General features: G+C 42.4%; 1 protein-coding gene across 2 annotated transcripts in view; it reads right to left on the reverse strand.

Moving 5' to 3' along the window:
• PDE7B (phosphodiesterase 7B) overlaps positions 1–13,569 on the reverse strand; it is a 984,492-nt gene that overhangs the window by 16,222 nt on the left and 954,701 nt on the right. For both annotated transcript variants that reach the window (XM_085611598.1, XM_085611597.1), the window contains one exon: positions 8,293–8,384. In XM_085611598.1, coding sequence (XP_085467724.1) covers positions 8,293–8,384 — 92 coding nt within the window. The remainder of the gene's footprint in view (positions 1–8,292; positions 8,385–13,569) is intronic.

Consider the following 13,569-nt stretch of genomic DNA (forward strand, 5'->3'; position numbering starts at 1 on the left):
TTTGGCTGAAAGGATATACATTTGGCTGACAGGATATGCATCACTGTTGTGTTGAAGTAACCCTTCCACTAAGATCAAGGCCCTAAGGTTGTTGCACCCTAGGTACCTGCAACAATAAACATTTGACTTTCCTACTGTTCAGCTATGTATGGCAACAATATCCAATCGCATTAGTGTGAGGTCATATAATCTTACAAAGTTACATCATAATGCATTGCTTGTTTTATTCTCTCAAAATGTTTGTATCTGTCATCCAGTTCAAAAAAAGTTGGTGGGTGCCAGGTCTGAATAAAATATCAAGGAAACTTTACAAGTCCCAACCTTTCATCTTGCAAGGACTGTAGTGCCCTATTCATGCTCGGTTGCATAGATAATACCCAAGAATATGACCCCTTCATTATCGCTATATCAGTCTTCTAGACTGTACGCCAAAATGTGTGGAGGTTAATTCTCACAAGACTTGAATCTTGGATGAAAGATAATGACATCCCCTCACATTGAATTTAAGGAGAAGACCAGTACTATGGACCAACCTTTTAGAAGCTAGATGCCAGCTGAAAAATATATTACCTTAAGAAAATCTACTTATTTGCTTTTGTTGATCTAAAGTCGGCATACAATATCCTAAGGCATTTGCTGTGGGTTATCCTAAGACCCTTTGGAGCTAGGATAGTGAGACAACAAAACCTTCCAAACAGTTTGTACAGCAGTGATTTTTCTTGGATAAATTGTTATTTACTCTGTATATCAATTATGTCATGCCATTTTTAGAGATTTCCATTAATGATGTTGAGATGTTGGGCAGCTCTAACATTGCAACCCTTCTATTTGCCAATTATATTTTTATAGTTTCTTGTATCCGATGCAGTTACAAAATGTACTTGATAGACTATTTGAATGTTTTTCTGAGCCAGGGACAATAATTAATACAACAAAAACCGAAATGTATGCCATTTAATCTGCACAAAACCTTTAAGAATGCACAGTATTTTAAACACTGCCTTTTTAAATGGGAGATGGATGTATCTCTTATTAAGGCAGTATTCTGATACAAACTGACACAAAAGAACAAGTTACTTACTTTTGGTAACGCTCCTTAGGTGAATACTCCATCTAATTGCAGATTTCTCACCATTAGAATTTCCACCAGACCAGATCCGGAAAACAATAGGTGGCATGATGCAGCTCCACGATTTCCTCATTCCGCCCTGGACGTGATGGAATGGAGCCGCATATAAGTGCACCCCTTGCGAACCGATGTCAGTTTCTTGCTTGACTCTTTCTGTGCCCTCGACACAGACCACAAAACCAATGTCAATACCAGTGTTCAGATCTTTAATTTGGGAAATGTTTAGATGGTCAAAGGGAGGCCACTCTACTGAACCGGGAGATGGGAGGGAAGTGAGGAATCTGCAGTTAAAAAGAGTATATATCAGAAAGAGCATTACCAAAGGTAAGTAACTTATTCTTTTGATGGATATTTCTAACTGCAGATTCCGTGTTTTATGAATAGATGCCAAAGTAGTAACTCCCAAAGGTGGAGTGTCTGTTGAGTGGACTCATACCAATTGGATGAAATCCCCTTCTCGTCAGACCTGGCTGTCAAGTCAATAGTTATTCATGAGCGTGTCCGCTGGTGGCAAAATTGCAGCAGGGCAGATGTCAGGAACAAGCACTCTGCGTCCAAACACAGTGGTAGCAGCTACCCCTAGAACCCTTTGTCTGTGCAGATACTGCTTCTTGACCAGTGCATAGTAGATCTTAATGCAGAGGACTATCCAGCTTGACAAAGTCCTTTTCTGCATGGCCTTACCTTTCTTTGTCCCATAGAGCACCACAAAAAGGTGATTGTCTTTGGTATAATCAGAGTAAAAGCTTAGGGCTCTTTTGGGGTCCACTTGCTAAGTTTCACCTCTTCTTTTGAGGAGTGAGGCAAGAGTCGGAGCAAAGAATGTTGGGAGAGTGATGGTTACCCAACGTGAAAAATAGTCACGACTTTCAGCAAAATCGCGGTAAACACTGGTTTGTCTGGAAAAAAAGGTGGTGGTGTATAGCTGCTGCACTAAAATAACCTGGCGCTCACTCACACAATGAACTGAAGTGACCGCAATGGGAAGACAGTTTTGAGACATAGCACACATAATGAGCAGCAGTACATTAGTTCAAAGGACATGCACCGATGAGGAACTTCAGGACCAAATTAAGATTGCATTGTGGCATCACTACCGGTGTGGCAGAAAACATGTGTGTCAAACCTTTGATAAACTGCCTCACAACAAGGGATTCAAATAAGAGCGGTTGGTCCAGTAAATGCAAAAGGGCAAATTACCTTTAAAGGTACCCACCACATGGCCTTACTGGTCCAAAGACAAAACAAACAATAAAACATCAGACCGTTTGGCCTGTGAAGGGTCTGTTGTATTAACCACACCAGGCCACAAATTTGTCTCAGCACCTCGCATCAATCAACTTTGGTAATGGAAATTGGTAGAAATTGGTAGATGGGTGCCTGGCAGCAAAAGTGACATCCATATCCTCAGGTGTTAGACCAAATGTAGTCAACTGCTGCCACTCAATCTTCTTACATGAAAGTAAAGAATAGGCAGGTGCCAGGGCAGAAGCCTATCTTGCTACTGTGACAGAAGATCCTCCCAAGCTTGATCGGAGTACAGATGCTTACACCTAGAAGAGCCGCGTACCACACTCTTTTGGCCCAATCTGGAACCACTAGGATTACTTGGGCCTTGTATTTCCTGATCTTCTGCACCGTTCATGATCTTCTTCATAACTGGGGGCAGGAGAGGCAGAGGTGCAAAGATGAAAAGGATTCATGTGCCCCACTTTTGCCTGAATGTGTCTCCTATAGAGAACATTCTTGGGAACTCTAATGTGCAGAAGTTTTGCAACTGCACATTCTCAATGGTAGTGAAAAGGTTCAGCCAAGGTTCTCACCCTTTTCGCAAGATTACCTGTCCTGCCTCCATGTGCAATTACCATTCGTGATCAACCTGCCCTCGTCGTCTGAACTTGTCTGCCAGGGCTGGACTTGGGAACCAAAAGCAGTCATGGCAAAAAATACTCAAATCATCCTTGCTTCTTTTTTCTCCACATGCTATTTCTCTCACTTTACATCCTTGCATTCTCTCTCTCCCTCTCCTTCTTCCCTATCTCTTCTCCATCTCTGATTGTTTTCTCTTAACCTTCCAACTCCCAACCTCTCTTTCTCTCTCTCTTGTAGCTTCTCAGTGCTTGCTATAGTTAACTTCTGGGACCTGGGGAACGCCCTGGGCTTTCAAAACTGGACTTCAAGGGCGTGCCCAGTTAAATATAAGATTGTTTTGCCCTGTCATCTGCCCTTGCTTTTAATGATCCCACCAGGTGGTTCATGATCAGAGAGGTGATTCTCTAGCCAAATCCAGAGGCCCACCAGCTCTTGGCACAGGACACCAGAATCCAATTCACCCTAGTTATTGAAGTACCATACGGTGGTGATGTGGTGATAAGAACCAGTATCAGCCCTCCCTTAATGGAAAGCAAGAAGGCCTTCAAAGCCAGGCGAATGGGCCACAAAGCCACAGGATGATGTGGAGCTGGGTTTCTGCCGGAGACCAGTGTCCTCTGATCTCCATCTCTCCTAGATTATCTCCCCGACCCAGAAGTGATGCATTTGTCATTACCACCTGCTCTAGGTGGGGAAGGGAGTGGGGTCTACTACTGGTCAGGTTGCAATCCAGCAGCCATTATAGCAGATACTGTGCAGTATTTTCTAAAACCTGGATGACATCCAACAGATTTCCTTGGTGTTGGGCCCACCAAGTCTTCAGATCCCACTCCAGAGCCCACATATACTACTTGGTGAAGTGGACTAGCAGGATGTAGGAGGCCATCAGAGCAAGAAGCCTCAAAGCTGCTCTCACCAAGATCCTGGACCGAGGCTTAAACATCAGGATCACGCCCCAAATGTTTTGGACTTCCTGTGGTGAAGGAAAGGCCCTGAACTCCACCACGTCCAAGATAGTTCATCTAAAAGGAAGTCTTTGTGAAGGATTATGCGGCAACTTTTTAACAAGACCCCAACAATGTCAGGAGGTTCTCCGTTGTCTGTAGGTGGTCTACAACTGACTAAAACCAGTCCACCTTCAACAGCCATTTTTCAAGATAGGGGAAAACTGGTATCCCCAACATCTGAAGATGGGCAGTGACCACCATCATCACTTTTGTGAACAGCCAAGGACTCTAGTAAGGCCAAATGTGAGCATGGAAAACTTAAAATGCTACTGGCTGAAACAAAATCACAGGTAACATTTGTGGAACTCCAGGACAGGCACATGAAAGTGAGCATCCTGCAGGTCAGAGGCTACCATCCAGTCGCCTGGATCCAGGGCAGACAGAACCTTAGTGAGTGTGAGCATTTTTCATATGTCCTTCCGTAGGAAGGTATTCAGAGAGTGAAGATCTAAAATATGATGAAGGCTTCTGCACAAGGTAATAGTGTGAGTGATAACACAGTTCAACTTCCGAGGCTGGTGCCTTCTTGATTGGAGCTTTGGCCAGTGGAGCTTGCAGCTACTGCAACAAGATGGTGCTCCTCTGAAAGCTTCTCTGATAGCGTAGGAAGTTGTAGTGGGTTGGAAAGAAACAGGAGGGAATAATCTTGCTTGACAATCTGGAGGACACACAAGAGAATCCCTTACTTTTAATCATTTATCTGTTCTCTCACATGTACAGTTTTCAGGATTGTTCATGTAGCCGAACAAAGACTTTTGTGCACTGCACTGAACTGATCGGATCATGTGAGAGCAGCACTAGGCTAATATAAACACTAACATAGCGGACCATGTAGTAGGTTTTTGTTTCCTAGTTTTTATATGGCCAGTGCTGCTATACTCAAATCCCTATATTCAGTTATTAGGAAAGGGCACTGAGACATGTAAATTTGTCGCTGCCCGGTAGGCAGTCCGGCCCTGCCCATGACATCTTTTGTGTTTGGTTGCATACAGCTTCAATGGTACAAAGAAAGAAACTAATGTTGGTGTGGCTTCCATGGCTGAACAAGACCAAGTCTGTGCTGCAAAAGGCCACCTAGCGGCTTACAGGAGCACTGCTGTAAAAACATCTGGATCCAGTCTGGCACCTGGAGACTATTCTGAAGGTGAGAAACCTACATTTAGAAGTATCTATTAGAAAGTTCATTAAAGGTGATGAAATATTATCTCACAATGCTAGTGCAACAAATGTGCAGAAAAGCTTTATAACGTGCTTTGGCGGTTGGTTAGGGCTCTGGCACAATCTGCGGCTGTATATGATGCTGAGAGTTGAGGATTTTAAAGTCTTTATCTTTTGTAAAGGCAGAAAATGATTTCTTCAAAGATCTCCTAGTCCTGTCACAGACCACATGCCATACTATTCTATTTATGGACTTGGGTATAAGAATTATGGAAGTTCGTATAGGTCTCCACTAAAGGGTGTTTTATCTATGAACGGTGTTGGCAATCTAGGCTGGTTTAAATATGTTTTCAATTCCCTTGTGGCTATTGGGTTTGCAGATTACTGATCTTTATTGGAGCCTGTATATTAAATTCCCTTTTTTTACATTATCTAGCTTCATTTATCTTTTTCTACACAGCAGGTCATTCAAAATATAGTTTCAATTGTTAAAACTTTGAGATTCAGAGGCGCATTTGGCATAGCTCTCATTAGTCCTCTCCTTTATTTAACAGTCCGCCGTTAGGATGGTGTAAGTGTCACAGCATATATTGTATGGGTGATTTATTTAATGAGTCACTATCTATTTTATTTATTTTCAATGCCATTCAGGAGTAAATGATTGATAGCTTTAGATCCTAGTACATTTAACATGGAACGGTGCCCTTTGCACTTAATGACTTTATGAGTTTGGATGTGGACAATCCTATGATTTTAACGAGTGTATATTAGGCCTGGGCAGAATTTTAACTGAATTGGAGTAATCTGAGTGATTTGGGGAATTTTGCATTACTCTTTTTAACTAAAATTATTGTAAACTACGCCATTATGCTTGTTTGCTTAATTATCATTAATTTGGCACAAAAATCCTACAGCAGGAGCACAGGAACAACTAACTTAGTGAGCGCAAGCAGCTGCTGGCTGAAGCTGTTCATGCTCTGTTGCATTTAGCGCTATTTTCTTAGCACATGGAGCATCCTCTGGACCATTTTGGATGCAAGGGTGCCTTTTGTGCTACAAAAATAGTGCTAAATGCTGGTTTATGCTCCTCAGGTAATTCTCCTTTATCTCGTGTAAGTTTGCTGTACTTTTACATAATTATGCTGCAGCAGATTACCCGAATTATGACCGCTGCTAAATATATTTATTTGTTGTGAAGAAGACCGCTGTGACGGTTGAAACGTGTTAACCTAGCCACAATAAAGCCGTTTGAAGTCAACCCTGCAATATACAAAGGGCCGAATTAGAGTTTGACGGACAGGGTACTTAGGCACAAACGTAGCACTATAGCATGTCCACTCAACTAACGGTCCACCCATCTGATTTAAAGCCAAAAAGGCCATTACGTTATTGACCGCGGTGCTCCCGCTTGCTCCACCGGCAGAAACATGACAGTCCGCCTGATGGAGTTGGGGCCATTGACGGAGGTACATGTGACCATCCAACCTCTTTAAAGTGGACTGTCTGCCAGATCAACTCTGGCAGTCTCAAAGAGGAAAATTAGAAAAATTAGCCCCATGCTCTGGGAGAAAACTATCAGGGCCATTTCTTTTTGTGTTTTTCTAAAATAAACTCCTTGTTTGGGAGTTTGTTTCTGGAAAACAAAAAAGTTTAGGGAGCGGCCTCTTGAAACATTGCTGCCACTCACAAACTTTAAGTGCCTTGGGAGGAACAGCCATGATGGTGGCTCTTTTGAGGGCACAGAGATCTCTACAGGGCAGGCAAAGACCTCAAAATATGGTGGGCAGTAGTCCAGCCATGGTGGTGACTGAAAGACATCTGCCAACATAAAACCATAATGGTCGGCATGCCTCCTGCAAAGTCTAAATAGGGCCTCAGTTTGATTTGAAATTCAAATCAGATCCAAGTTAAACTTTAAAAGCTCATTCTAAAATTTAGAAAGTGTTTTAAATTGTCCCAGTAAGATATTATGTTTCTACTCGCAAACAGTACAACAGTGTAATTTCTGTGTGAAAGTCTGTTTATCATTTATCTCTGTTTTTTATTCTAATTGAAGTATATATTCATAATAAAAATATCATTAATCAAAAGGAATCCATTTTTAATATTTCATGTGTGTTCTGTGCAAAGTGGTTTTCTCAGTGTACGTCTGACAGATTTTCAACTTCAAGGTAATGGGAGTGCTCTGTGAAGTGTCCTTGGTTTTCCAAGAAATGTTGGAAGTGTCTTAACAGCACAAAGATATGCACAGCGTGAGAACAAATGACATGGGAAACAAATTAGCAGAAGGTCACTTTCAAATATGTGTTTTTGCAACAATTTGTACGCTCGCCGCTACCAAATTCTTACACGTGTTTGCCTTTGAGGAATTAAACTCAACCACACAGCACAATACACATTTATATTTTTCACAAGATCTGTGCCCTATTCTTATACAATGAATTCTAAAGTCACAATAAATCTTTAGGCTCTCATTTATAAAGCTAGCTTACAAAGCAGTACTTTCTCAATTCATAGGTTTTGCTTATTCGTGTGAGTAACTACTTGGTACTCACAAATATGGCTGATTTACTCGTATTTCAATTACTCAACTCATGTGCAAAATATAAGGGCGCAGGTTTAGTGAATGAAATTGATACGTAATTTCTGTTGCCCAATTCAAATAGTGCCTACAGGTACACCACCTACCTCCCTATGCATACAGATTGTGAAATTGGACATGGTTGGAGAACTTGCTCCGCTTTCAGCCCACTTACTGCTGGTTTATTTAGGAGTAAGTTAGATGTTCCCATAACTGTTGCAAGTGCATTTCAAAAAGTGTGATACTCCCTCTGATCTCGACTCTGTTTGTGAAGGTTCACAAAATGTGCACTGCATGTCTTGTCCATCCACTGAGTCCCCCATGTTCATGGTTACATTCTTTTAAATGTCTACCCCTTCACAGCTGCATACTTTCTACTCATAATTTAGTTAAATACGAGCAGCTTTAAGTTTTTTATCTCACTTTGGGAATAGCCATACATGCGCACATTTAAACTTTTTCTGGGAGTAAATCACACTTTGGATCTTTATACATTGATTTCATTCAGGTTACAACCATGTATTTCTCATTCAGATGATACATACGTCATTTCCTTTGGCAAATGAGCTAGGAGCCTTGATTCCCGAAGCATGCCAACCGTGGACCTCCAATGATGGTTTTCTAACACAGATACATTCTACGGAGAAAAAGAGAGAGAGAGATCAAGTTAACAATTGGAATCCAGAAACAATGACTCGGTATAGTTATATTCAGTGGGTTTGAAGAACAAATAAAACACCACTCAAATATCTTCAGCCCTTATGATAAGTGGGACAGAAAATGGAATGGATTTTACCCACCCTCGGTGTTACCGATGCCAGGGTATCTTTAACTCTGACAGTGGGGAAAATCCATGCCATCCATGCCATTACTAGTGGTCCTAGAGGGACCACCTAGAAGGTGGAATGCTGGGAGAATCAGTAACTCTTGGTCTGATTACCCGGGTAATTTCAAATTTTCCTTCGTATTTCCCCCCGAAGATTTCAGATGCTGCTGCAGAACAAAACATGATTGTCCCGGCTGGAAAAAACAGTCGGAAAAACTCGTTAAGTTTTGTCTGAAGTAGTAGCCAAATCTCATTCTGCCTTTTATTCAACCGTACGATGCATCTGTTAGAAAACGCTTTCCCTTCCCTACTCTACCCTCCCATCACCCTCACACCGGTCCCACGTGCCGGCCCCCACAGTAATTTACCACCTGCTGGTACGCTTGCCACCCAGCCGGTTTTATACCAACATGACTTGTATTTTAATGCCCCGGTCAGTGAAAAAATTAGGAAAACCGTCTAAATCCGGTATTTATTCCTTTTTCAGTACCTACTTCAAACAATAAACGTAAGGCAAAAAACCCTCAAAAAAGTGTTTTACGGCTGCCCTGTTTGGTCCCTAACTGAAAATGAAAGTATACAAAGACAGAAAAGCCACTTTAAAAACGAATACAGAGGATTTCAAATGAAGGTCTACTTAAAAATCATGTTCACGCCTTTGCAAACTGTTAAAGCGTGAACCGATGGTCGGTATTTTTCGTTGGGAAAGGTTGCAACCCAACCAGGGGGTCGTAATGTATGCGGAAATACCCCATGATGCAACGGTGAATTTCGTGACGTTTTATAGTCCAAAAACATTGATCCTCTGCAATTCCACTAAATTTTTTACTAATTATTGTGAATTGTAAAGGAGCGATTTTACCACACGGAAAAAGTAAAATTGCACTTGATTTTACCATGTGGTAAAATAACTCCACTACTGTCCAACTCTTAATTAGGTCCTAAAACGGTGTTAACTATCCAATGAGATTAACCCAGCTTTACAGTCGTTTCATTTTCGTGTTCAGACGGTGAAGAACTACACTATTGCTCTAGGTGGCGGTATTGAATAATCTTTTCAGCTTCGTTTCCCCTCGAACAGCTTAACAGTATACTTTTATTCAGATAATCAAGCTATGTAGGGCAGCTGCTGTCAGAACGGATTATACACTCATGGAATGGTTGGCTGTCGGTGTAAAAGTGTAAAAACAGTACACAGTTTAGTGTCTGGATGGTTAATTGTATGTGAAGACTGCGAGGTCGGGTTCATGTGGTGCAGTATGCGACCTAAGGGCCTGGGACAAAACAGATGAACACACACAACACTTGCAATTGGCGTCACGCCTAAAAGACCTCTAATTGGGCTCGGCAGACCCATTTTGCGTTCATTGTGGGAGGCGACCAACTATATTGTATGGGGGGGCATGCCAAGGTGGTACATTACTTTGATGTCTCGTGCACGACACCACAAAGATTTAGCCAAGGCGTTGGAAGTAGTGGTAGTGCTGAGCATTAAATATGGATTTATGGCCTCATTTACAATATTTTGGTGCACAGCAGCATGGCAAGCCTTCCTGCGGTGCCGCCGTGCGTCAAATGAAAAGGACAGGAATGCGACTTATCTACAAGATGCTGGTGCATTCCGGTCCTATTACTCTGCACTGGCGCACAATGGCAAGTCATGTGCCAATGCAGGCACCCTTGTGCACTGGTGCAAGGGTGTCTGCATTGTAGGGGTGATTGTTTTCGTGCAGGAAGGTACACCACAAGAGTTGTTTTCCTCTTTCTATGTGTGCTGCAGAATACAGAACACATGGTAAAAGGAGAAATAATGGTATTTCTCCTTGTTGTTACTCCCTGGGGAGGCGTAGTAATCTGACGCATTCCCAGGCTTACACAACCTTGTAAATCTGGAAATGCGTCAGGTTCCATCTGTGGGAACACCCACAGCAACACCCATGGAACGCCCCTTTCATGCAGAGTAATACGTAAAAGGGGGCCACATTTAAAAGGCCATGAAAAGCCACACAGGGTGGCTTCTCGTGGCCTTGTAAATATGGGCAGGCACACTGTGCCCTGGTGCATAAAAAAAGTGAAGCACTAGCGGTGCTTTGGGCTGGTAAATAAACCCTTCAGTTTTTATGTTGTCACATTTGCTGTGTACTCAAAGACCGGTCAAACATCAGACAAGTCTTCTGGCTAATTTCTGCATATTCCTTTAACATGGAAATTTGTGTTATTTTTTCTTTCTTTGACTCTAAAGTGAGAAGATTTTTTAAAGTGAACAATGTGACATGAAAGGCTGTAGGGTGTTGTTTTTATAGAACATACCACATTTAAATACACATAAATGGATTGTACAAACATGTCACAATTAGCCGTTAAGAAAGCACAAATTAAGAACTTTTAATAGGATCCAAAAAATCAACACACTTTACTTGGTGACATGCAAATGACAAGTATTCTCTGAAACCCGATTTCCACACATTTTCGTTTTTCTGCTATATAGTTTCATCAGTAAAACAGTATGTGCACATTTAGTGGTCATTTATACGGAAAACGTGCTGTCTGTACATGTCAGTGCGCTATCACATAGTGTTTTGGTAATCTATTTGTGATAGCATGCTCTAAAATGCAAAACCAGCTACATACCATACCCGTACCACTCCCTGGCAGAGTGAGTATGGCTTATTTGCAACACTTGTCCATTGTGTGATCTTTTCACAATCCCTAGGAAGTCAGTGCTGTAACATAGATGGCAGTGTCTCACAGTCTCAAGCATGCCTAGGGACGGATTGGACTGTAGTCCGTCTGTGTGTGTAGAAGGTTCTGCTGTTGCTGAAAGAGACCAAATAGGCCCTAGCATCATAAAATGTTTAGATCACACACCATCCTTCGGCAGGGGCGGCTCAAGCCGTGCCTTGGGTCAGCTCTAGGTCCTTTTGAAGCCTCGAGCTGCCCACCTAAGAGGACGGTGAGGGCTTTGGGAGGTGGAGATTTAACATATGTTGAAAATATGGACGTCTTGGAGTGATGTGAAAGAGCTTGGGAAGGTAGGTAATGCTATTGATCTTTTAAAGTGTATTATGTCCCTCTCCAAGTACTTACACAACACTCAACACAGCCTTCAGAATCAATCCTCTGCACGTGAATACCAATCAATGCCCCCCCCCACCCCCCCTCCCCACAAGAAAAAAAAGTACGGTCTCTCTGTAGAAGTCTGGCTGCAAATTAACAGTGAACTTCACTTTTGACTTAAATGAAGAAGTGCACCCAGGGCTTAATTTGTCAAAGCACTCTTTAGAAGCCCACGCCGGCGCTATAAAATGTCAGCATGCAGAATACCAAGGTTGCGTAGTCTTATATCCATCTCATGCCTCTTTAATCCACGACCACATGTTCCGGGAAACACTATCTCACTCTTGCAGGATCCTGCTTTCTCCCTTAATGATGGCTTTCCACCTTTCTCTTCCTCCTTTCTTTCCCCTTTGTTGAAGAAAAATATGTCCTAAAAAATGAGTGCTGGGGGCACCCATGGACAACAACCGGCTCAAATTAAGCACTGCTGAGGACCCATTGTTGGCTGTTTTCTGTAATTGTCTTCATCAAGGTGTTAAGCATTTCCTGGAGACTGAAGTCCTCCTGCTTATTAAGTCTGGAGAGCCGTGGTACCTGCATGAAAATAGTAGGCTCTGCCTTAACAAAAACATTGTACTATTTCTACAAAGACTTTGGGACATATTTACGAAGAAATTGGCGTAGCACATCGCTGCTGCAAACCGTGCTGCGTCATATAAAAAATGCAGGGATGCGCAGTAGTAACAAGAATACAGCACACCCCCTGTGTTGTACCTCACCCTGGCGCTAAAAATAGCTACTTAGCACCAACACAGACACTCTTGCGCCATAGTGCGAGGGGGCCTACGTTGCAGGGATGATTGTTCATGTGCAGGAAGGTGTCCCTTCCTGCACATAAATAATCATTATCTAATAATTGTTTTTGTGCAGGAAGGGACACCTTCCTACACAATGGCGTTTTGCTCTGTAGCACGCATAGTAAAAGCAAGAAAGAGGAGAAATAAAAGGATTTCTCCTTGTTTGCAAGGCCTTAGTTTTTGGCGCTGCCTCCGATCTACAGATCCTTGTAAATCAGGTACAGCATCAAAAAGCAATTGGTGTTACAGTGGAACACCCCAGTTTTCTGCGTCAAAGGGGCATGCAATGGGCGTTGCTGTGGGCGTTCCACTGCAACACCAATCGCTTTTTGATGATGCCCCAGACTTACAACGCATTTGTGACACCGCATACTCCAATGTTATTCATAGCCACCTCTTACTACAGAAAATGTCGATGGACCACTGCTAAATACAAAGCTGGATATCTGTGGCCTCTACTGTCTCCACCCAGCAACCCCCCCCCCCCCCCGAACTGCATTTCATATGTCCAGACTCAGACTGGGAAGGTAAAGCCTTGACAGATAGTCTTGGTGCTGGAATTGCATTCCCTCGTGCTATTTCACAATTGCAGATTAAAATACAGGTCACAGTTTTTCTATAAAATGTGCAAAACCTTGCCCTGTCCTGTCCTTGGTAATGAGGCACTGTTTGTTCTTTCAGCCCGCTGGCAGACTACAGTCTAATCTTATGCAATCCTTATTTTATCATTTGTTCAAATGCACAACCAAAGAGTCGAGAGTAAACTTAATTTATCTGAAAACCCTGAAGCAGTAAAAACTGGAAATGCTGAACACATAGAGTACTTGCAAATCTATATCAGAGATAGCAAGGCAGGCATTTCAAGGAGTTAGTTTGGAAATGCAACTTCAAATTGTAGAAGGTCAGAGATTGTGAGGTTTAAACTTTCTAGTGACCGGATCAGTCACACACAACTAAAAGAAGTGTGGCAGAGAGGGTCAGACTCTAGGTTCCCTCAGAAACTTTGCCAAGGTTGCTATTTAAATGACTACTATGAGTTGTCTGCCACCTTTCTCATCAATATACATAGGTTGTCTCTCTAA

This window comes from Triturus cristatus, chromosome 6 (assembly GCF_964204655.1).
Source record: "Triturus cristatus chromosome 6, aTriCri1.1, whole genome shotgun sequence".
Lineage (NCBI taxonomy): Eukaryota > Metazoa > Chordata > Amphibia > Caudata > Salamandridae > Triturus > Triturus cristatus.